Source organism: Laetiporus sulphureus (assembly GCF_001632365.1).
Source record: "Laetiporus sulphureus 93-53 unplaced genomic scaffold LAESUscaffold_41, whole genome shotgun sequence".
NCBI lineage: Eukaryota > Fungi > Basidiomycota > Agaricomycetes > Polyporales > Laetiporaceae > Laetiporus > Laetiporus sulphureus.
Window position 1 is genome coordinate 183,577 of NW_024468550.1, and position 21,907 is coordinate 205,483.

The window sequence follows — 21,907 nt, forward strand, 5'->3', positions numbered from 1 at the left end:
AAAATGTGCTATGACTCCTTGCGCAGCATCCGCAACTGGGGGACTCATATTACTAATGATTATCGCAGCTGTCCCAGCAGAGACAGTTCCGGGTACAGGTGAAAAACGCGAACCAGCCATGAGACATATCCTATAAAACCGTACGCACTCAACAGTGCATTTGACGAGCTGTATGGCGTAAGAGAGTGTCCAGCATCGGCGATCAGAACACCGGTGAGCAAGTTCAGGGTCTGGAGATAAGAACTAGTCACCTTCCGCTCGGAGTGCAGATGGTCATCGACCATCTTCAACACAGTGGTCCGACGCAAGATGGAATGTTCGCCGACTAGATATTACGCTCGATACCGTTCAAACGTATAACAGCACGGGTAACAACCGCCTTGCTTCACCAAATCCTATTACGCGAGGTCACGCTACGCACCTCCTGTCCCATACAATACAGAGGTAAGCGAATTTGAAGAGTACAAACGGAAAAGCATGACAACAGTGATATCGACATCCAATCGTAGATGGCATAACCGACGTTAGGCATACACTCTAATAGCATGGGAAATCGTATGTGGGCGTGAAAGATCAGTCATTTCATATCAGCATACAGGGCGAGTGCGCGTTCCAGCGTGTCCGTATCCAGTCCGCGAAGCTTGAGGCATTTCTGGAAGAGTTTCTTCTCCAGCGGATACTGCACTCTCGACGCGAGGTGCTGGGCGGCGACGAACGACTTGACGACGCTGGCGATGAGCCGTTGCTTGTGCACGTTGATCAGCGGCTCCAGTTGCATCGAGGGAGGCAGTGGCGCAAGAGTTGAGAACACTTCTGGGTGTGCGGGGGCATCAAAGGTATTCGTGATGGGATCAATACCCACAGGCTCGTGTGGTGCCGTGGGATCAATCAAGTCAGGCAGATGGGTGTAGAGTTGCAACTGAGAAAGGTAGACACCTATGTGGACGATATAAGCATAAGCACAACGGCGAGCTTAATGGACTCACCGAAGAAGGGCACACAAGCCGGAGGAGAGGAGGGCTTGTTTTCCGGGACAGCTCTGCTTCTTGCAGGCTGTCTATCTGTACTGGCCACAGATGCGTCTCGTGATCGTACCTCGATGGGCTTCGCCTCGGCCAAAGCTTCCACCGTTTGTCGAATGTACATGAAGTGACCGGTCTTGGACGTCCAACTCGTAAGGTCATTGAGAATGCGCTGGTCATTAACTCGCAATCGATCTGGAGATTGCCTCATGGCCTTCTGGACCCAATGACTCCGCAGTCCAGCTACCAAAGCTACCAGCATGTTGAAGTTCTTCAACTCGTATGCTTTCTGTATGGAAGTCTTAGCATGAATCAACCCTTAGAATTGAACCGACTTACCCAAGCTAGGCGTATAAACTTCGTTATGACGCGTATCCGCTCGCTCGGGTGCGTGAGCACGATCTCCGACAGCACAAAGTTGGCTGTCAGATTAAATCGTCCACGTACGACAGTCAGGGACGCCGTTTGATATCCAACCCGACCCTCCGCTTTTAGACGAGCTCGCTCCCTCAAAAAGTGCGCCCAGTCAAGGACATTCGTGTCATGTGCAGGACCTACAAAATGCGGCGAGACCAGCTCCTCAAAGCGAATGTTCAGGAACAATTCGCGGTCGATCATGCAGAAATGTTGTATAAGTGTCTCTGCGCGGTAGTTCAGCACAAACGAGTAATGCCGTTTGACGTTCTCGGGCAGCAGAATGTGCGCAAGGCTTGACGTGTCGCTTACCGCGATCGGACGCGGCATGTTGTTAGCGTTCGAGTTTGGCAGCAGCCCACAATCGACTCTGCTCTGCAAAATCTCAAGCGGGACAGCGTCCTCTACAGCAGGCCTTGTGTCCGTCACAGGACTCGCAGAGCCCGGACTGGCGACCGGAGAGTGAACATTGTCAGCTGCTTCTTGCGCGAGAGGAGCGGTCGATTCGACCTCGACATACTCCATAGAACATACGGGGACGTCAGCACCGTTGCTCTCGCTGAGGGAAGAAGTATCGGTAAATTGGTATGTGCCATCCTCCGGTGCCCCAAATTGCGAGGAATGACGAAGCTCTCCATAATCCTCATCGGACGAGTGGTCGGAGGGATCAGGGCTTGCACGACCAGCAGCGCCACGCTGCCGTATCGCCCGAACCCATCTGTCAACTTTCGACTGTTTCGCACGTTGATGCTCTTCACTGATCTGTCCTTCCAGGCGACGAAGTGCAGCCTCAACATCCCCTGTTCCTTCATCATCGCTTAATGATTCTACGAGTGCGTTCATCTGCCATTGTTGGATGGCAGTACCCACATCAGGTCCCACAGATGTAGTCGACCCGGTAGACATGAAAGACTCCCGGGAGCGAATACCCATCGAAGAGACGCTATCGACGGAATGGCGGACAAATTCAAAATCACGCCTGGTAGGCAGTCGTCGAGGTAATTTCCTGAGGCCGGGAGGAGAGGCGAGTCCGGCATCTTCCTCTGATGAGAGGTCGGATAGATCCATTTCATCGATCGATATGACGTCCAGTTGCTGTTTGAGTAAGGAAGATTCGTTATTAGGAGCGGGTGTGGTAGAGGTCTCAATATTATCGACGAAGAGAGTTGAAGTAGAAATGGGCCGAGAGGGTAACGTCGATGCGGGGGCAGAGTCTTCATCTGGATGTTGCAATTCTTCACCAGGATCGGCACGAACATTCGAATCTAATTGTAGCTGTGAATCATCATTGGGCGGGTTTGAGTCAGCTTGAGTGTGTGTCGCGACAGAGGGAAATCCGAGTGAATGGTGTCCATCAACCAATGTAGCTTGCGAGAACTGATTCTCAACCATCCTTAAGTACTGCTCAACGCCTCCACGAACCAAAAGCAGGTCGCCAGTTTCGCTAGCCTCCACATCGAAGGCAGAAACATCAACACATGGGTTCATGACTGCCCGACCAGGCGATCGTGGATTGAGTACGCGCTTCCACCGCCCAAGCCGACCGATTGTGTTTACCAGAACGCGGGATAACGTGCTGTGTGGCACCGGGAGGAGGATCGGAGGAGGCACCTCGGCGGATAGGGCGGATATCGAGCTCTTCTTTCCATACTGAAGGAATGTAAGATGGAGGGGCTGACGGAGCATAGCGAGATCAAGCGGACCAGAGGTATTCCGGCTAGACGAAGGCGCGTTGACACCTAAACTATGTTCAGTGCCACCGTATCCATCATCGAAGTCCAAGTCTATATCGGAATCATCTGCGTTGCCCTCGGACGACCGTCCCGTCATGTCAAGCGAGTGGGCATGGGATGATGAGTCAACGGCGGGCACTCGGTTGCCAGTTCGATCTGCGTTGCGGACTTGCCCTGCTTGTTTCGTGTTCCTGCGGAGATGAGCATCCTTGCATTCCAAGAACACCTTGCGGAGTTGCCGAACAATTTTCTGCAAATATCCTCGTGAGCTTCCTACACTATGAGGCAGCCGCATCCGATGCTTACAAACGCATCCTTGTGCCTTTGCAGAATCGGATCTCGTCTCAAGGAATTAAGCCAGTTAGCAGATAGGATGCGCAACTCCCGATTTGGGACAAAGTCGGCATCAAAGAAGGTCACCGCCCAATAACGCATCGCAGTGAACGTACGGACACGCACAATGCGGCGAACCATCTCATCACGGGCATTCTTCGGCTCGCCCAGTGCCCAGTGGAATCTACAGATCAGAAGATGGCCCAAGTCCAAAGCAGAGACGTAAGTCCGGTACGTGAGGAAAAAAGCGAGCAGCTCGTCATAGTTCAGATCACTTGTGAGCTGAGCGATCCACCTCTCGATCGTCGCTGCGACGAGCATCCTGGTAGGCCCTTCTGTAGCTTGGTCCGATGATGATTCTGATCGGCTCATTGCGAACGTCGCTCTTGACATCCCATTCTTGCGAGATTGTCTAGATGGCAGACAACGCGTACTAGTCCGCATCGGTTCATCGGTTTCATCCGGCTCTACTTCTCCCCATATAACGAAACGAGGATCATCGCGAGGAGCCGCGCTGTCGTCTGATTTCAGCGACAGCTTGATGGTCGTTTGATGAGACGTTGGCGACAGTCGCTCCAAGACAGGTAAACCTCGGGAGGTCTGCAGGACCTCGAAGACCTCTGTTGAATACCGTGAGTGCATGCTCGTCTCCTCTGACGGCGCGCTCGCACGGTGTGCTCCTAGGTGAGGGATGAAGGAAGTTGATGGTAGGGCATCAGTATTTGGTGGCTGCCGATCAGGCTTGTCAGGTCGATCAGCAATCCGAGGTGTACCGTCACCTGCTGGAGTAGACCGCTGATCTGCTCGTGCAGTTAGGCCAGACTCGAAAGACTGCATCTCACGCAACGTAGGAGAGGAATCAGACCGAGGAGTCGCGCGCCACGACGGTGAGTCAAAGCAGACACCAAGGCCGAATGGGTGCATAATGATATGTTGTTCCTCGGCTCCATTCTGCTCGCTCGTACTCCCATTACCTGCAGATTGGACACCGCTCGAGGGAGGCAGCACAGAGCTGGACGTTGAAGGAGACGCCGAAAGCGTGCGCCAGAGCATGACATCCGCGAAGATATCCCTACCAGGCTCCACAGCTTTGGAATTGGGCGTGGACATGGGAGGGGAGAAAATATCAGCACTTGACACGCTATGCGCATGTGGTCGACCAGTTGAAGTACGGTGAGCGACGTGAGGAGACACATCGGAACCACCGCCAATGTTCGGTATTGAGCGTGTCTTCCTGAGCTTCCTGAGGGGAGGAGAGCGACTACCATCTAGCGCTACAGGAACGATCACGGGCATGCCAGTGCTCTTGAAGACCGCGGAGGGGAGAAATGAGTGGACGCTCATGCGAGAACGTCGCCTAACCTGTGCGGAGAACACATGCGGCGGAAGGTGAGGAGGATGAGTAGAGGCCTCGTGCCCGTTAGTACGTCTCTCAATCTCCTCAGCAGCCGCGGCCGGAGCAGAAAGATCTCTGGCACTGCTCAGCACCCACCGTGAGTCTCGCATACCAGATCACAGGACATGCGTTGCACATACCCGACCCGAAACATCTCCTTCCCGTGTTGATTGATGAACGCGGTGATGGCGTATGGCGAACGGACGTCCTTGCCGACGCCGAGGTACTGATCATAACGTTTCTTAAGCCATCGCGCAGCAGCACCGGAGGAGGTCTCGATGAACGTTCCGTCAGCTACGCGCGCAGTCAGCGTCCGTAACAGAAGTGATCGGCAGTGGCTACTTACGCGCAATATAGATGTCAGCGGCAGCTATGTCAGCAGGTACATCATCGAACTGTAATCCGGAGGTGGCTGCTTCACCATGGGCATCCAGAGCAGGCAATGGGCTAGATGCTGAAGAGGGCGACAAGACATTGGGGGAGAGCGTATCAGTTCCCGTTCTCGGAAACGAGGGAGAGGGAGAACCGGGCACAGAGCCGGCTACAGGATCCATCGAGATCTCAGTTTCGAAATGAGCGGACTCCTCTGCGGAGAAGAGGGTCGGACATACTTCAGCCAGCTCGGGCAGCATCGAGGAGAATCCAGAGTCATTGTTGTCGTGCAAGTCAAGCGGAGCAATCATTAGAGAGATGTTTCTGTAGGAGAATGAGGCGTCTAGTAGAACATGACAAGGAGAAAGCTAGGCCAGTCGACCCTTCAGACACCCTCGCTCGGTGGATGAGCGTTTCCTTTGAAATGGAGAACAGATACGCCACCTCAGCTACGAATTCGGCTCTGTAGTGCAAGCAGCGCAGGTTGGAGGGGAATAACAGGTCAAGTAGAGTCGTACTCGTAGAAGATCGAAGGTAAGGCAACATCGACCCAAGGATACTGCTTATGTAACCTTGTGCCTTGCTGGCGGTGTAAGTCATCAGGGCACCTCTTTCGAGATGTCCGTATAATCTGAGACATTCAACTTCATAACAGTTCTTTTATACAGTACAATTGACGCAGCAATACTCTACTATTTCTCCTCCCGTCTGCTTCGGCTACATCTACAACTTGGAAGATTCAATGAAGGAGACACCCTGTCGAGCGTCTGAGTCAGGAACGAACAATCCGATGTAGTCTTGACACTCACCTTGTCAATGTTACCACTCAGATCAGGCACGGCCGCCGCGATGAGAGACTTCTCGTACTCGTTGATCGGTCCAAGGCTCTGCAGACTGGCCACACCTTCCGGCTGCCAAAGATCGTCCACGTCAGAGCAAGCTAGACAATATGTTCTTGCACCTTACCCCAAGTTCGACCGGGACAGAGAAGTACTCGATCTCCTTCCCGATCTCTTTCTTGATCTTCTCACCTCCAGCCTTGTCGGCGGTAAGATGGACGAAGCTGGGAGTCACAAGTCCCTTCTCGCCCTTCAGTGCCCTCAACACCTTGTCTGCGAAATCCGCGCCAGCATAGGCCATCGATAGAGTAGCAGAACCTGCACCATCCTTCGCCTTGACGACCTCGTCTCCTCCGAACTGCACGCGCTTCGTGAGAGCCTCGAGGGACGACTTGGAGAAGCCAGGCGGGAGGGAATGAGAAGCTTGGGAGAACAACGGCACGATCTGGAGGCAAGGTCAATCACATCTGTAACACCTGAGTACGGTTTCACCGACCGTGACACCACTGTGCCCTCCAACCACGGGGACTTTGACTGACGGAGCCAGAGACAGGTCTCCGAGCACTTCAGAGACGAACGTGGATGCGCGTACAACGTCAAGCGTAGTGACACCAAAGATCCTGTGGAGACGCGCATGAGACAATATTGCGGCCTCTGTAACGCAATAACTACTTCTTTGGATTGAAAACGCCGTGCTTCTTGAAGACCTCTACAACGATTGGGACCGTGGAGTTGACGGGGTTGGAGATGACCAACACCGCAGCACCGGGCGCAGCGGTCGCGATGCCATTCGCAAGATCGCGCACAATACCGGCATTGATCTATGTTAAATTGATTGGTACGATCCTTCAGAGAAGGGAACAGAGAAAGTGATACTTTGAAAAGGTCATCTCTGTTCGACAAGACTCATTAGCTAGTGCAGGGTGCGGCAGAGACAACTTACTGACCTGGTCATCTGTAGAGATCACTCAGAATGAGCGATACAGATATGGATTGACGCACATACCCCAGGCTTCCTCGGTACTCCCGCAGGGATAATGACGATGTCAGCTCCCGCCAAGGCCTTCTTCAATCCGTCATCGGGAGGCAAGTACCCTTGCACCTTCGCCGGCGTAGAAATGTGGGACAGATCTGCCGCAACCCCAGGCGTGTTGACGATATCGTACAGCGCGAGCTGTATGCTCATGAGCTCGGGTCAAACCGTCAACCGATGGCGAACCTACCTCCTTGACGAGCGGGTTGCACTTGAGGAGGAGAGACAGTGGTTGCCCAATGCCACCTGCGTTCGGGATCAGAGCCGATGAAGCAAGAGACGATGAACGCACGCACCGGCAGCTCCGAGAACGACAGCTTTGGACATGTTACAGCGGGGATGGGATGAAGATGAGCGAAGGAGGGGTTGGGGCGCGACCGGCCAAGTGGGATACCGAACCTTATAACGGTCGGACCTGGGGTCACTTGGCCCGCACGATCGATCAGGCCTTCCCCCGTGAATTCCGACGCGTCTCCGTCACGCTTGCATCCCGCGGTTAACCCCCCACGAGAAAACTAGGTAGTTTTGTTACCACAAGGGTGTTATACATGTTCAAAACTTAACCCCCAAAAATTGATGGCTTAGACTCCAATTCGAGCACTAGCAAGATGCCAGCAGGCTGCAACCGGATACTATGGTGGCCTGAGCATGGCCCGTGGTGTTGATCTTTGATATTTTCTACAGTGCACTGCTCATGCTCAGTGTGTGTGGTGCATTCTCTTGTCCAGCCAGTTTTTTGTGTAATCTCATTGCATAGTTTTTGCACTTATCTTGCATGTGCCCCAGTCATCACTGGCTCAGCACCCATCAGTGCCCTTCATAGCACCCTCCTGGCTCAACTTTTCATGCATTTTATTGCATGGTCTTCAATGCCTGCATCCCTCAACCCCTGATGGCTTCATCCAAGCATGCACTCTCATATCTGATCTTATGATACACATTTCAGTGCCTGTGCCTCTATCATCTATACTTCTCTTGATGCTCTGGCCTTCATGCCTTCCTTTGATGCCCTGCAGGTGGCCCTCTCCTTTAAAAGGACTTTGCTCACCTGAGCACTCAGTTTTGGATAGCCATATAAATCAATTCTGACTGTCAATTAGTAGTGTGAAGCTTCATCAGCAAAAAGCCTGACCACCGATCTGGGCCTGACTATGCCCAACGTACATTATCTGCTATTGACTACCCCACCTGCCAGGTAACCGACAAATAAGTCAGATCTGCAACCTCTGAGGGTCTGACTACTATCATCAGGCCAGGCCTGCCACCACCGGACAGCCGATGATAGTCAATATTTCCATGTCATCAGGTAATGTACAGATAGGCTGCCTGTCTGCCAGATAGAATGCAGAAAATGGCTCATCTGTCAGTTGATGTCTGGGCAATGCACCACATCCTCAGGTAAAAATTTGGCAGTACAGGTAAATAATTGCACAGGAAGACAAATCATTGACTAGCCAGCACATAGTAGTCGTCGTTAGGATTAATAGAAATTCATTCTATCATTACAACATGAATATGCGATCTACATTTGAAAGATCACATGCATGAATGATATCAGCGTGGACTCGCACAACTCTTCTGCTCCTTCAACATTCAAGATTTGGGTACACTCCGATGGCCAAGGAGGACCCTCTCCACTGTTCACTTACCTTGACGGTGCGTGAATGAGTGAATGTGAGCCTTGCAAAGTCATGTCCATCAGCTCTCCTTTGGCATCCCTTTTTCAGTCATCTGGAGTGAGCGCCCATGTCTTGAATAATCATGGCTCCTTACATCATCCATGGACCTTGATGACATGCAAACATACAGACGTTAGTGATGCTGGACCACTCTACCCAGCACCCCCTTCTCGCAGCCATTCATGCATCTTGATAGCACATGGAGGAGCGAATGTGACCTGTCTCAAATCGCGCTCAGACTGCTCTGTCCCTGCACCCTTGTTTAATCACTGACAGGCAGATCTGCTTGGCAATCAGGGAGTCTGCAGCTTGAGGAATTCCCACAAGGCCACAACATACCCATTCAGCTGTGATGCGTGTGGCCTTGTTGAGTAGTTGTCTCTGAGATCCACCCTTTCAGCTCCCACAAAGCAGCAAGGTGGTTGCAATCAGGACACCTGTGCGTGGCCTCAGACATCAGAGCAAGTATGCAGGAGCAGCTGGGCGTGCCCTTGAAAGACTCACCGCTACTCGTCCGCATGCTGTCGACGTGCGTGGGTGACAATGGATGGGCAACAATGTAACGCCGTGTGAAGGGGAAGAATGCGCTGGTGGTGAGTATATGCATCTTTGTGCGGCAGGCAGCATGCTGATAAAGACACTCACCTGCATGCATGTAGCTAGTGAATGCACGTCGGGCAAAGGTGGCTCTGCGCGGCCTACGTTCATGGGTCCCCCTGCATAACGTTCTCCCTCAGCACCTTCCTGACAAAGGCCATATAAGCAGCCATATGAACATATTTGCATAGTATGCATTGATGCTTGAGAGCATCATCCAGGTCAATGACTGGTGCGAGGTTCCCCGGTATGGTCAAACGGCTCGATACCGCTTGCTTGCTAAGTCTTGGGTGACTTCCTTCCAGCAGCATGCAGCTGCGCTCCTTCAGTCATGTCATCCAGGGACAGGAACAAACCCTGTGGAAACAAGCTGTAATGAGAAAACCCCAATGTGAGCAGATGGTGAAATGTTGACGAGGAGAAGAAATGCGATGCAGTCACAGTTGCAGCACATTTCTTTCCTCGTCTGTGTGCTTAGTAAGCTCAGTGTCTGTTCCTCAGATTTTGAGTTTCAGTTGTTATTCGCAACTGATGAGAACTTTGAGGATGAGGAACATCACGAATTCAACTATACAGTGACACACAAAACTGTTGATAAGATTGCTCACTTCAACTTGTATAATAAATATCTCCTCAACCAATGGATCAACTACATTGTATAAGGGCTCATTGGAAAGTGTATTATCATGGCTTTCTAATGCAGTTTTGGTCATATTTTTATTACATTTTGATCCCAAGGTATTTACTAATCTTTGAGGGTCACTCTTATCAACAGTTTTGTGGCACACACACAAGTTCTTAGAAAATTGTGATTCTTGATGTGTTGACAGGGTTCTTTGTGGGAATATTGATTGATGTTCATGTTTCAACATGAACAATGTACAAACAGCCATACACAACTCTTCACACTCAACCAACATCATGCCAAAAGCTGTTGCTACTGAAACTGTCAACCATGTCATCGCTTTGCTTCAGAATGACAAATCTCTTCGAGAAATTGAAGCTTTAACTGGTCTACACTACTTGAACATCAGTAAACTACACTCCACACACTGTCCCACCATTTCTAAGGCCAAAGGAGGATGACCTTCCCTTCTTTCTACTACCAATCTTCGCTATGCTACTCGACTCATTGGGACTGGCAAGGCTACCACATCTCCTGCTATGGCCAGAGCTCTTGGAGATGTTACTGGGAGGGTTGTCAATGCAGAGACAGTGTGAAGAGGGTTGAAGAAGGCAGGAATGAAGGCTGTAGTAAAGTGCAGAAGGCCTTTACTTGCTGCGAGGCATCGAAAGGAGAGGATGGACTTTGCTTTGGCTCACCAATATTGGACTGTGGAGGACTGGAGAAGGGTGGTATGGTCAGATGAGACAAAGATTAACAGGATGGGGTCAGATGGAAGGAAATGGGTGTGGAAGAAGCCAGGGGAGAGCCTCAGTGATAGGTTGGTGGAAGGGACCCAGAAGTTTGGAGGTGGATCCTTGATGATGTGGGGCTGTATGGGATGGGATGGTGTGGGGTATGCCTGCAAGATTGATGGCAGGATGGATGCAGACCTTTATGTTAGCATTCTGGAGGATGAGCTGCAGAATAGCCTGGAGGATTGGGGCAAAATTGTGGAGGATGTGGTGTTTCAGCAAGACAATGACCCCAAGCACACCAGCAAGAAGGCCAAGGATTGGTTCAAAGACCATGATTTCAACACTATGATATGGCCCTCTCAATCCCCAAACCTCAATCCCATAGAGCATCTGTGGGGTCATCTCAAAAGGAAGCTTGCAGAGTATCAGGAGCCACCAAAGGGAATTACTGAGTTGTGGGAAAGGGTGGAGAAGGAATGGGAGGCTATTGGGAAGGAAGTGTGTCAGAATCTGATTGAAAGTATGCCAAGGAGGGTGCATGCAATGGTGAAGGCAAAGGGAGGCTATACCAAGTACTGAAAGTACAAGTTTTGTAGAACCTGAATATGTGCCACAAAACTGTTGATAAGAGTGACCCTCAAAGATTAGTAAATATCTTAGGATCAAAATATGGTAAAAATCTGATTAAGACTGCATTAGAAAGCCATGATAATACACTTTTCAATGAGTGCTTATACGATGTAGGTGACCCATTGGTTGAGGAGATATTTACTATACAAGTCGAAGTGAGCAATCTTATCAACAGTTTTGTGGGTCACTGTATCATCAATGAAGAAAATGAAGTGGAAGATGGCGATGCAGTGGTGGAGGGTGGGGTTTTGTCGAGACTGTCAGTGCTGTGAAGAAAGTGGACTGACTCGGTGAATCGAACCAGAGTGAAGGCTTATATACATGCACGACTATATTTGACAGGGTTTGAGCTATCGGTACGCTATGCGCCATGGTGACATCATGACCGGTACCGTGACAGTATTGGGCTGATAGCGATGCTTCAGATGAGGATGACGACAATGCTGACATCCTCTTTGCTGCATTGTTAGTCTGAACTCCTATGCACACAGTACCAGGTCTTTTTGCAGTTTGATTCCATATTACATTATGATACATTATGCCATCTACTTTACAATAAATTATATTTCTCTCTTTATAAATACTATGGCCTCCCGCACTGTAGCATTGGATTTTAGATATGCAGTGCATATGCTTCAGACAGCCTTCTGCATGTCAATCCTGCCTTACAATATCTGTGCATATCTATCATCAGTGGTCAGTTACGTGCCAGAAAATACATACCTGACAGGAAATGAGCAGGCCTAACAACACCGAACCCTATGGAGGATTTTCTGCTGATATCTGCGAATGCCTGCTCTTGCAATACAGCAGGGGTACTGACTACCATTTCTGTCCAGATTGGTGATCGGACTTTTTGCTGATGTTGGTGGTGAGACTTATGATCATTCGTGCCATGATCCATGAGCTGACACCCTTCACATTTGTCAGATCACCATCTTGGCCCACTTTGAGGAAGCACTCGATGCAAGAACTGACACTTTGTATCAAATATTCAAAACAATCTTCGAGAAAGAGTTCAATTCTTACTAGACCTTTTGCAGTAAAAGCATAAGATAAAGATTTGTAAAATTCTAATTACATTTGACAATCATTTCATTTTTCTCAATCTATCTTCAACATTTTGTGACAATTTATTGAAAAAGTGTTCAAAATCTTTTCATAACTTTATGTCTGAAAAGATGATCAATATCTGATGGACTTATTCAGCAAAGTCTTAGCGATATTCTTACAATGCGTTTACAATTAACATATAGAAAATATCATGCACTGAGTAAAACAATGAATAATTTGAGGTGAAAAATGGTAAAGGTACTGAAAAAGAAGTTCAAATCTTTTGAGCATCTTTACTGTCAATTTTTGATAAAAAATTCAAGATATTTTAAACATCTTTTCTTGTCAAAGATGATGGAAAGATTGAAAAGAGATTCAATGACATATTGGCAATCATTTTTTTGATCATTTTACAATCTTTTAAAACAAAGTTATAATAAAAGTTTGAAATCTTTTTTCAGTTTTTCTTGTTAAACATGATGAACATATTGTGGTCATGTCACATCATCATCATTCTAGACTACGTCAGTACTAGAATATGAAGTCAAGACTCAGGTTCAAATGTTAGCACTATGTTAGTACTAACATTTAAACTTGAGTGCTGGCATACCACTAGCATAGTACTAGCATACCACTATCATAGTGATATCTTTTGAGGTCTTAGCACTGACATGCATGTTGCTACTATTAGAATTTTAGTATTACCCTCCTGATCATAGCACCAGCATAGTAAAGATATCTATAAATCTAAGTAACAACCTTCATACCTAAGTGCTAGCTTAGCACATGATAACAAGAGTGTGATGCAGTCATAATATGTTCATTATATGTGACAAAGAAAGAGTGAAAAAAGATTTTAGACTTTTATCAAAACTTTATCTGAAAGATGATAAAATGATTGAAAAAATGATTAATAGTATTTTATTTAATCTCCTTCTAATTTTTTCATCATCCTTCAGAATAAAAATGTTAAAAACATTTTAAATCCTTTTATCATAAATGAACAGTAAAGATGCTTTGAAGATTTGAACTTGTGCTCATTTTGGGGCTGCATAAGAAATCGATCTGATCACAAGTTTAAAGCATGGCTGCATGACTAGTCCTTTATTTGAAAGGCAGTATAATACTTCTGCTCATTTTATATTTGAGAGTATTAATACCTTCATCACCTTGAGCAACATTTAGAGCAGCAAAGATCTTTAAGATTTTATGTTGACTAATAAAAATGTCTATAGAATATTGCTCGCATAGTGTCATCACATGACTTTACAATGCTATTCTATAAACTATATCTTCAAATTTCGACTTATTAGATAAAATCATACACCTATAACTGTAGTTATATTAATATACAACATTTTAAACAAAGTGATGATAAAAGTTTTTTAGATCATTTATTATGAAAGTTAATTATAACAATAATTACTGTGAAAGTAGTGATAAAAAGCTTTGGTGATGTTTTAATTTTTTATCACAGATTATAATTATAGCTAGATTAGTATATACATTTTTAAATAAAGTAATTATATACTTTTTCATTATGTGTTGTCAAAGGTGATTACAGTCATGGTTATATGAAAGTAATGCTGTCAAGTTTTATGAATGTTTGAAATTCTTTTATTAAAGATTATAATTATAGTTAGATTAGTAAACAACTTTGTAAATAAAGTAATTATAAACTTTTTTATATTATAAAAGATGATTACATTTCAAAAGTTTCAATGCTATCAAAGATCATTATAATTATAGTTACATGAGAATAATAACAAAAGTTGTGAGGGTTTCTCATTAGTTTTAATGAAAAATAACTATTATTATAGTCATTTGATAGCAATGATAAAATTATTTACATGAGAACAATAACAAAAGTTGTGAGAGTTTTTCATTAGTTTTTATGATAATAATTATTATCACAGTTATATCATAAAGATGATCAAAAGTTTTGAAGTTTTTATAGATTATATTTTTATATAACATCATTTTAATCATATACTGACATCAGGATGAATACCTTTAACAAAGTGAAGATCTAAAGTGTTTCTGTTTTAATTTAATCGTTGTTGAAGATGATTATGATCATAGTCACAAAAAAGCAATAATAAAAAGGTTTAAGAAAAAGAGATGATTAAAAAGCTTGAAATCTTTTTTAATGATGGTTATCAGAGATTATTGTAAATTTCATTACATTTATGGTGATAAAAGTTATAGAGGCTGTTTCAAATAATTTTATCACTGATGCTATCATAGTTACATCAGTGTATAAATTCTTAGACAAAGTGAAGGTGAAAAGATTTTCAAGTTTTGAGATCATGAAAGTTAAAATCAAACATAGATGTGCTGATGTTGAGGCAGATAAAAACATTATGATGAATCTGTCATGACTCTATTAGTAGCTCATATTGCAAATGGACTTGTTACAGCAATCTCACCATTCAGTGCAAGGTAGTGCATCTCTTCATCATTTTCTAAGACCATTGTCAGATTTTCACTGTCTTTATCTACTATCTAATGAAATCACAGTCAAAAAATATCATCATCATTTTCTACAGAGGTGACATTGACAGTGGCTGATTGCAGTCACTTGTTTTTGACTTCTACAATTGCAATGTGGCTTTTGAAACTCTACATTATTTCAGTGCTCTTTCTTTATAATGCTGAACATTGATTGTGAAAGCGTGTCATTGTCAAAATGATGTTCATCAACTTTAAGTGTCAGAATAAAATTTAATAAATGCTTCTGCATGCACAATTTATTATGAAGATTGATGTTGAGGGTGTCATTTATACTCACAAGCATGTCATTTATACAATACAATGGAGCTTTTGAGGAAGCTGTGGTGAGGAAGCTGTGGCAGCATCAGTAAGTATGTAGAGTGAGCATATGCTATTAAAAAGTGAAAATAAAAAGTTTAGAAGTTTGTAATTATTTGTTTTTCAAAATGATATAATTAAAGATGTATATTTACATAAATTTTTATTTGAAGTGATGATAAAGTGATTCAGGCTTTTCTTACAATTGTACTCATAGTTGCATGATTTTATAATTTGTAAACAAAGTGATGATAAAAGATGTTAAAGCTTAAAAAGTTTTTGTTGTCAAATATTATTATAATTATGATTGTATGGGAGTGATGGTAAAACATTTGAAGGGGTTTATATTAGTTTTTGTTAGAATAGTTAGAACAATACTTACATGACAGTAATAATAAAAGTTGTAAGAGTTTTTTAAATTGTATTTTGTCAAAGATACTTATAATCAAAGTTAAATCAGTATACATAGCTGGAGTGATTGACTCATGGTATCAGGAGAGTGATATGAGGTCAAATGGTCATCATAACAAACAATGAAGGTAGACAAATGGAGATTATATTACTACCTAATGAGACCTTAGTAGTAAGCTTCAGATCAGCACAATGATCGGTGCATGATATTTAAACATATTTAAATCACTCACATCATGCAGGTTCCAACCCTGCATTGCATGCCCATAAATATTAATAACAAATCACAGTAACAACAAAATCTTATACAGTAAGAAAAATTTGAAAAAGGTCTCTCTCTTAACTTAGAACAGGGTCACAAAATGAATCACTTTGTATTGGTCCACTGTCTCACATTTTATATAAGTGTCTCACAAAAATGAAGAAATGCTGCATAGATGCTGTAAGTGCTCAGTTACGTACAAATTCTCCTTTGTATCTCAGAAATCATAATTTACACAGCTCAAATATCATATATAGTGATTAACAAAAGTGCATAAATAGCTTCTTGGTTTTCACTGTTGGCCTTTTATCTTCAGATTGGCTGCAGCTATATTTACACATAAATACTATTAGAAAGCCATTCTTCTCAGCTTTCAAATAAGTGTCTATTGGTGAAATATTTATATTGTGTTTTGAAGATATATGCAACTCTATCAAGGAAACTCATTTATACACTTTTGGCATTAACAAATCTTCAAACTCTAGTAGTTGGCTAATCAACCCTTTGCCTTAAACACCACCTTAGCCCATTCATGTATGCTTTTGATCAAATTCTGATGCATACACATGTCAATACATTTTCAGTTCTTTTTCAATCACTTTCACAGTTCTGTAATCTCTTTAAGTGGCCTCTCATGCCTTGCCATTGTTTTTGCAAGATAACTTTAAAGATGATCTATGTAAATAAGCTTCAACAATTGATCATGCCATACAATAGTCTTAATAGTATTCTGTTTAAACCAGCTAAGTTATGCTTGAGATTATTATCTTGCTGAAACACCATCTTCTTCACTTTTGCTGTAATGTTTCAAGCCATTATGAAGCTCATTTCTCAAAATGCTAACATAATGTCAGATTCATCTTACCATCAGTCTTACAGGTATATCTCATTTCTTATCAAACTATACAGCTCCACATTATAAGTGGTCTTTCATCATCTTGATAATATAGTAAATCTGAATATGTTCAGCCAGACAAGTTATCACAAACTGTAATATTCCACATTTTCTAAGTGCTCGCTTCAGGGTCACATGACCATTTACATGCATATCTTAAGTGCTCATATCACGAGCACATGTTACCTGATTACATCATGTGTAGATTCTGTGCACACTATCACATGCACACGTCATATAACAAGTACTAACTATTCTGCCTAATAGATAAGGTGCCATATTCGAAGACTCAAGATCTGGTTGCTTATCCTCCAATAGGATAAAATCCTACGATACTGTAAGAGATGGAGCTCTGCTGCCTGAGAAGGTAGCACTATAGTTAGAGTAGTTATAGTCAGGAGGAATGGCCACCTGACCCTGTAGCTGCATGACAAGATCTCATGATAGCATCGTATGACTTCGTAGATTAATGCTATTGGCTTATCTCAAGATAGCTCACAGATAACACTGAGCTTCACCTATCTTTAGAATGTGTGCTGAGTCACTGTTCACATGGATCCACTGTAGGTGTGTCCATGGTCTCGATAGATAGTGTATCAGAGGTCTGGCCCTGCTTGTATATACTGAACTCGTCTGGATTTATATCTCAGACTTATCTACCTTCGTCAATACTCGATACACTTGACTGCTACTGCGACTTTCCCTATAAGTCCAGCACACCTCTTATAGTCTGCGACTTCTGTCACTTCGCCTTACCCATATAAGCAAGTAAGACTTCAGACTTCACTTCATATTAGGGTCTTCGTGACACAAGTTCTACTCATACTATGTTTGATGTTTTAAAGTATAATTTGTATGATGCATCAGGGTTTGATAAAAAGCATATATATTATACAACACACTCAATGAATATGTTGAGAGTCACTGTAGCTATTTATAGCAGATTTTCAGCTTAAAAGAGTGAATTGTGAGAGCTTCAGGATCTATAAAGATGTTAGCGACTCAAAATTTGCAATGAGGTTACTTCAGCACATGATGAAAATTTTCAAAGATGTTAGAGCCTCAACTTTTATTTTTTGGTCAAAAACATTTAGCATATTTTTTACAATCTTGTAGAGCATGATAATTAAATTTATTGTATATAATTCAGATATATTGCACTTGAGAAGGTCAAGTTCTTGTTAATGCACATAATATTCAATGCACAGAACGAAGTCAGCAACATCTTATACATCAAGTAAAGCAATCAGTAATTTCAGATAAAAGATAATAGAGACCTTAAAAAAAGATTAAATCTTTTTAACATCTTTAGTGTCAATTAATGAAAGTAATTAAAATATTTCATCATCTTTTTTTATAAAGAATGATGAAGAAATTATAAAGACACAAAATATTATCAATTATTTTCTCAATAATTTTATAACCTTTTAGACAAAGTTAGAATAAAAGTTTCTATGTTTATTCTTTCTTGTAAAAGATCATAAACACATTGTAATCATGTAGCCACCTTCTCATTCTATACTTAAACTAGTAGTAAGATGTAGAGATTTAACTCTAATACAAATTGGAGCACAATGCTAATACTAAGCTAGCATGAAAGCTTAAATTTCAAACCTATGCTAGTGTCAGCTAATACTAAGTTTTAAATATCAATATTATGCCACTACTTAGCTAAAAATAACTTTAAAGCTTATTATTGACCTATTACTATTTTACTATCAATCTTCAAATTCAGTGATAGCTTAGTATTTGCATATTGCTGACATTTGCATCTGAGTATAACTTCTATTAGTACAGAATGAGAAAGGTGTGATATAATTATAATTAATTTATCAATTTTAACAAAACAACTAAAACAATGTTTGCATTTTTATGATTTTCTTGTCTAAAAGATTATAAAAAGATTGAAACAAAGATTGATAAAATTCAATTTTATCTCTTTTTAGTCTTTTAACATTTTACTAAGAAGTCAAATTAAAAATATAGAAACATTTGACCTTTATTTTAAATGTCTTTATCATCCTTCACCTGAAGTTATGAATTTCTCCACCAAATGGGAGTATCATGTTGTTAAAAGCAATTGAGACTATGTATACATCTATACCAATCAGCTTGACATTTCTGTGCCTATTCATGGAAATTAGTTGAACTCACCCATATATGTTCACTGACTTTTCATCATATTGATCAAGGTTACATCATCAAGATTCTCTGAAATGAATTCTTGAAAAGGTCTTAGAAGCTGAAGTTTGTCAAGGTTGCAAAGCAACTAAAGTGCATTTGAGACACATTATGATGGCCTATCTTACATCATGCCATTTGTGCAGTTCTAAAAATATATTTATTTTGTCTATGAATAACTTTAACAGTCTATATAAAGCAACTTTGCATGTTCATCAAATTATATCAAGTAATATTTACAATGTGAGCAGAAAATTACATAAAACAAAATAATATGAGTGACAGACTCAATTAAATTCTTTTTTATTTTTATCAAGTACATCACTGTCATTATAACTCACTGACTGGCTTGTTTATTTTTGAGCAAGAGAACCTGTAGATTGTCTTCTGATATAGCATAAACTTTTAGCTGTAGTCAATGGCAACTTTAATCATCTTAGCATATTTTAAAGCCTTTAATATTACTAACACAATTTATGTGAACAAATCTACATAAACATATTAATGTGTAGTCATAAACAGAAAGTGTATACTTATTTATACTAGCAGATTAAAAGTGTTGATGGGAAGGGCAAAATCATGTACACAACTCATAAACATATTGGATTCATATCACACTTTTATCATCATATATCAGCTGTACAGCAGAAAGGCATCATTTGTCAAGAAAAAAGAACATTCAACAGCTATCATAAAATTTGATAATTTTATTAGCATTATGAATGAAACAAAGTCATATAATTTCATCAGCAAGTTACAAGAATCAATTGCGTTCTCAAGTATCAAAATGTTACAGTATTAGATGAAATGAAATCCAAATGATAGTTTTGTATGATAAAGGAGTCTAAAGTAAAGACAGCAGAAAAAAACACAGTAAGCATTCTGATCAGGGTAACCCTCAAGAAAAGAGCAGCCTGCTTTCCTTTTCAATTGACTGAAGCCCTAATCTGACATTTTATGATGAGAAAAGTATTAACTTTACATTTTCTTGCATTTTGATTGCTTCACTTTTCAAATAAAGAGTAAATGACATTGCATTCATATGATGCAACAACAGTGAGAGCCAGTCTTTCTGACACCTATTGCAAGTACTAGCCTTTAAACCTGAGCATCAGCATAGTACTAATCTCTGACTTTTAGCACTAGCTTAGTGCTAGCATAGTGCTATTACTAAGTTATAGAGGTTGGTACCATGCTAGTACTAAGATCTTAAGACCAGTATTAACTGAGTAAAACAATTAATAATTTGAGATGAAAGATGATAAAAAGATTGAAGAAAAGTTTGAATGTTTTTAGCATCTTTACTGTCAATTTGTGATAAAAGGATTCATAACATCATTAACATCTTTTCTTGTTGAAGATGAGAAAAAGATGAGAAAAAGATTGGATGACATATTAGCAATCATTTTTTCAATCATTTTACAATCATTGAGATAAAGTAATAATAAAAAGTTTTAGAATGTTTTTATTCTTTTCTTATCAAAGATAACAAACATGTTGTGACCATGTCACATCATTATCAATCTATACTAAGCCAGTACTAGAATATGAATGTTAATATCCAGGTTCAAATGTTACTACTATGATAGCACAGCACTAATCTCTAAAGCTTACTACTAGGCTTAGAACTAGCATAGCACTAGTGTAGTACTATCTTCTGAGGCCTTAATACTAGCATAGTATCAACATTTGAACCTGAGTACTAACCTTTAGACTCTAATACTATTATAGTACTGATATAGTGCTTACATATAAATCTGAGCATTAACCTCCATACCTTAGTCCTAGCTTAGTATATAATGACAAGGACATGACATTGTTATGATATGTTATCAGTTTGACAAAAAAAGCGAAAAAGCTTTTGAAACTTTTTATTATAGCTTTGTCTGAAAGATTGTAATATAATTAAGAAAATGATTATTAATATTTCATCTAATCTCCCTTCAATGTTTTCATCGTCCTTCACATGAAAATATGTTGAGAATATCTTGAATTCTTCTATCATAAATTGATAGTACAGATTCTAAACAGATTTGAACTTTTCTTCAATATCTCTATCATCTTTAATTTTAAATTATTGATTGCTTCACCCATGCAAGAAAGATAAGCAGCTGATAAAAGCTATGGTGATTGTCATACTGCATGATCAACATTATCACGACATTTGCAGTGGCCACCTGCATCTCAATGTCAAGATAACAGCTACTGTGCAATGACATAATTTATAGGATTCCTATGATAAAATGATATCAGCAAGATGAAAGAATAATTGATGAATGAAAATGTATCTCAGAAAAATGATATGAGGTTGCAAATGAATGGTATGAGGTTACAAACAAACTTGAATAAGAGAGTCATTTCTGGCAGGAACAATTTTTGAGTCCTGAGATTAATGGTGGTTTTATAAGTTGCTTATGATATTTAAACTGTTGCAAGATATGAATTAAGTAATTGAAGTTTAGTTTGTGTAATATCATATGAGAAAGATCAGTATCACAGCTTTTCAGGAATTCTGATCAGACTGCAGAATTTGAAGCTGTGTCAGAATGCTCAGGATGTTTTTACAAGGCCTGAAAATTAACTTGGCATACCCTTCTGAGATTGAAAAGCCTCACATGGCCATTTCAGCCATTTAATCCACTGTACTCAAATTTCAAAAACTTTGACCAGACTTGTAATCAATTGTGAATCATTGCTCTTTTACATGAAAATAGAACACAATTTGCTACATGAAATGCTTACTTTACACATTCATAATACATCTGCAGAGTGCCATTATTGACACTTCACTCTTTTGCCAAATGATATAATGTTTAATATTTCAGAATGTTGTTACATTGTTAGCCATATCTGCCTCAAAATTCACATTCACTGTGATTTTTGA

At 41.7% G+C, this 21,907-nt stretch overlaps 2 protein-coding genes across 2 annotated transcripts; both read right to left on the reverse strand.

Annotated features, from left to right (window-relative positions):
- Nucleotides 1–362: 362 nt before the first annotated feature.
- On the reverse strand, nt 363–5,797 carry LAESUDRAFT_744688 (ras GEF). The gene is made up of 6 exons (XM_040911327.1): nt 5,245–5,797; nt 5,039–5,192; nt 3,476–4,979; nt 1,362–3,419; nt 987–1,311; nt 363–936 (listed from the first exon to the last, which is right to left on the reverse strand). The coding sequence occupies exons 1-6, from the start codon at nt 5,579–5,581 to the stop codon at nt 578–580; spliced, it is 4,737 nt and encodes a 1,578-aa protein (XP_040761051.1). The 5' UTR covers nt 5,582–5,797; the 3' UTR covers nt 363–577.
- A 103-nt stretch (nt 5,798–5,900) lies between these two features.
- Nucleotides 5,901–7,497, reverse strand: LAESUDRAFT_729346 (malate dehydrogenase). Its single transcript, XM_040909619.1, has 10 exons — nt 7,439–7,497; nt 7,333–7,388; nt 7,116–7,283; nt 7,057–7,064; nt 6,986–7,001; nt 6,782–6,930; nt 6,606–6,729; nt 6,237–6,554; nt 6,080–6,181; nt 5,901–6,026 (listed from the first exon to the last, which is right to left on the reverse strand). Exons 1-10 carry the CDS (start codon nt 7,467–7,469, stop codon nt 5,994–5,996), a joined length of 1,005 nt encoding a protein of 334 aa, XP_040761052.1. The 5' UTR covers nt 7,470–7,497; the 3' UTR covers nt 5,901–5,993.
- Nucleotides 7,498–21,907: the final 14,410 nt, after the last annotated feature.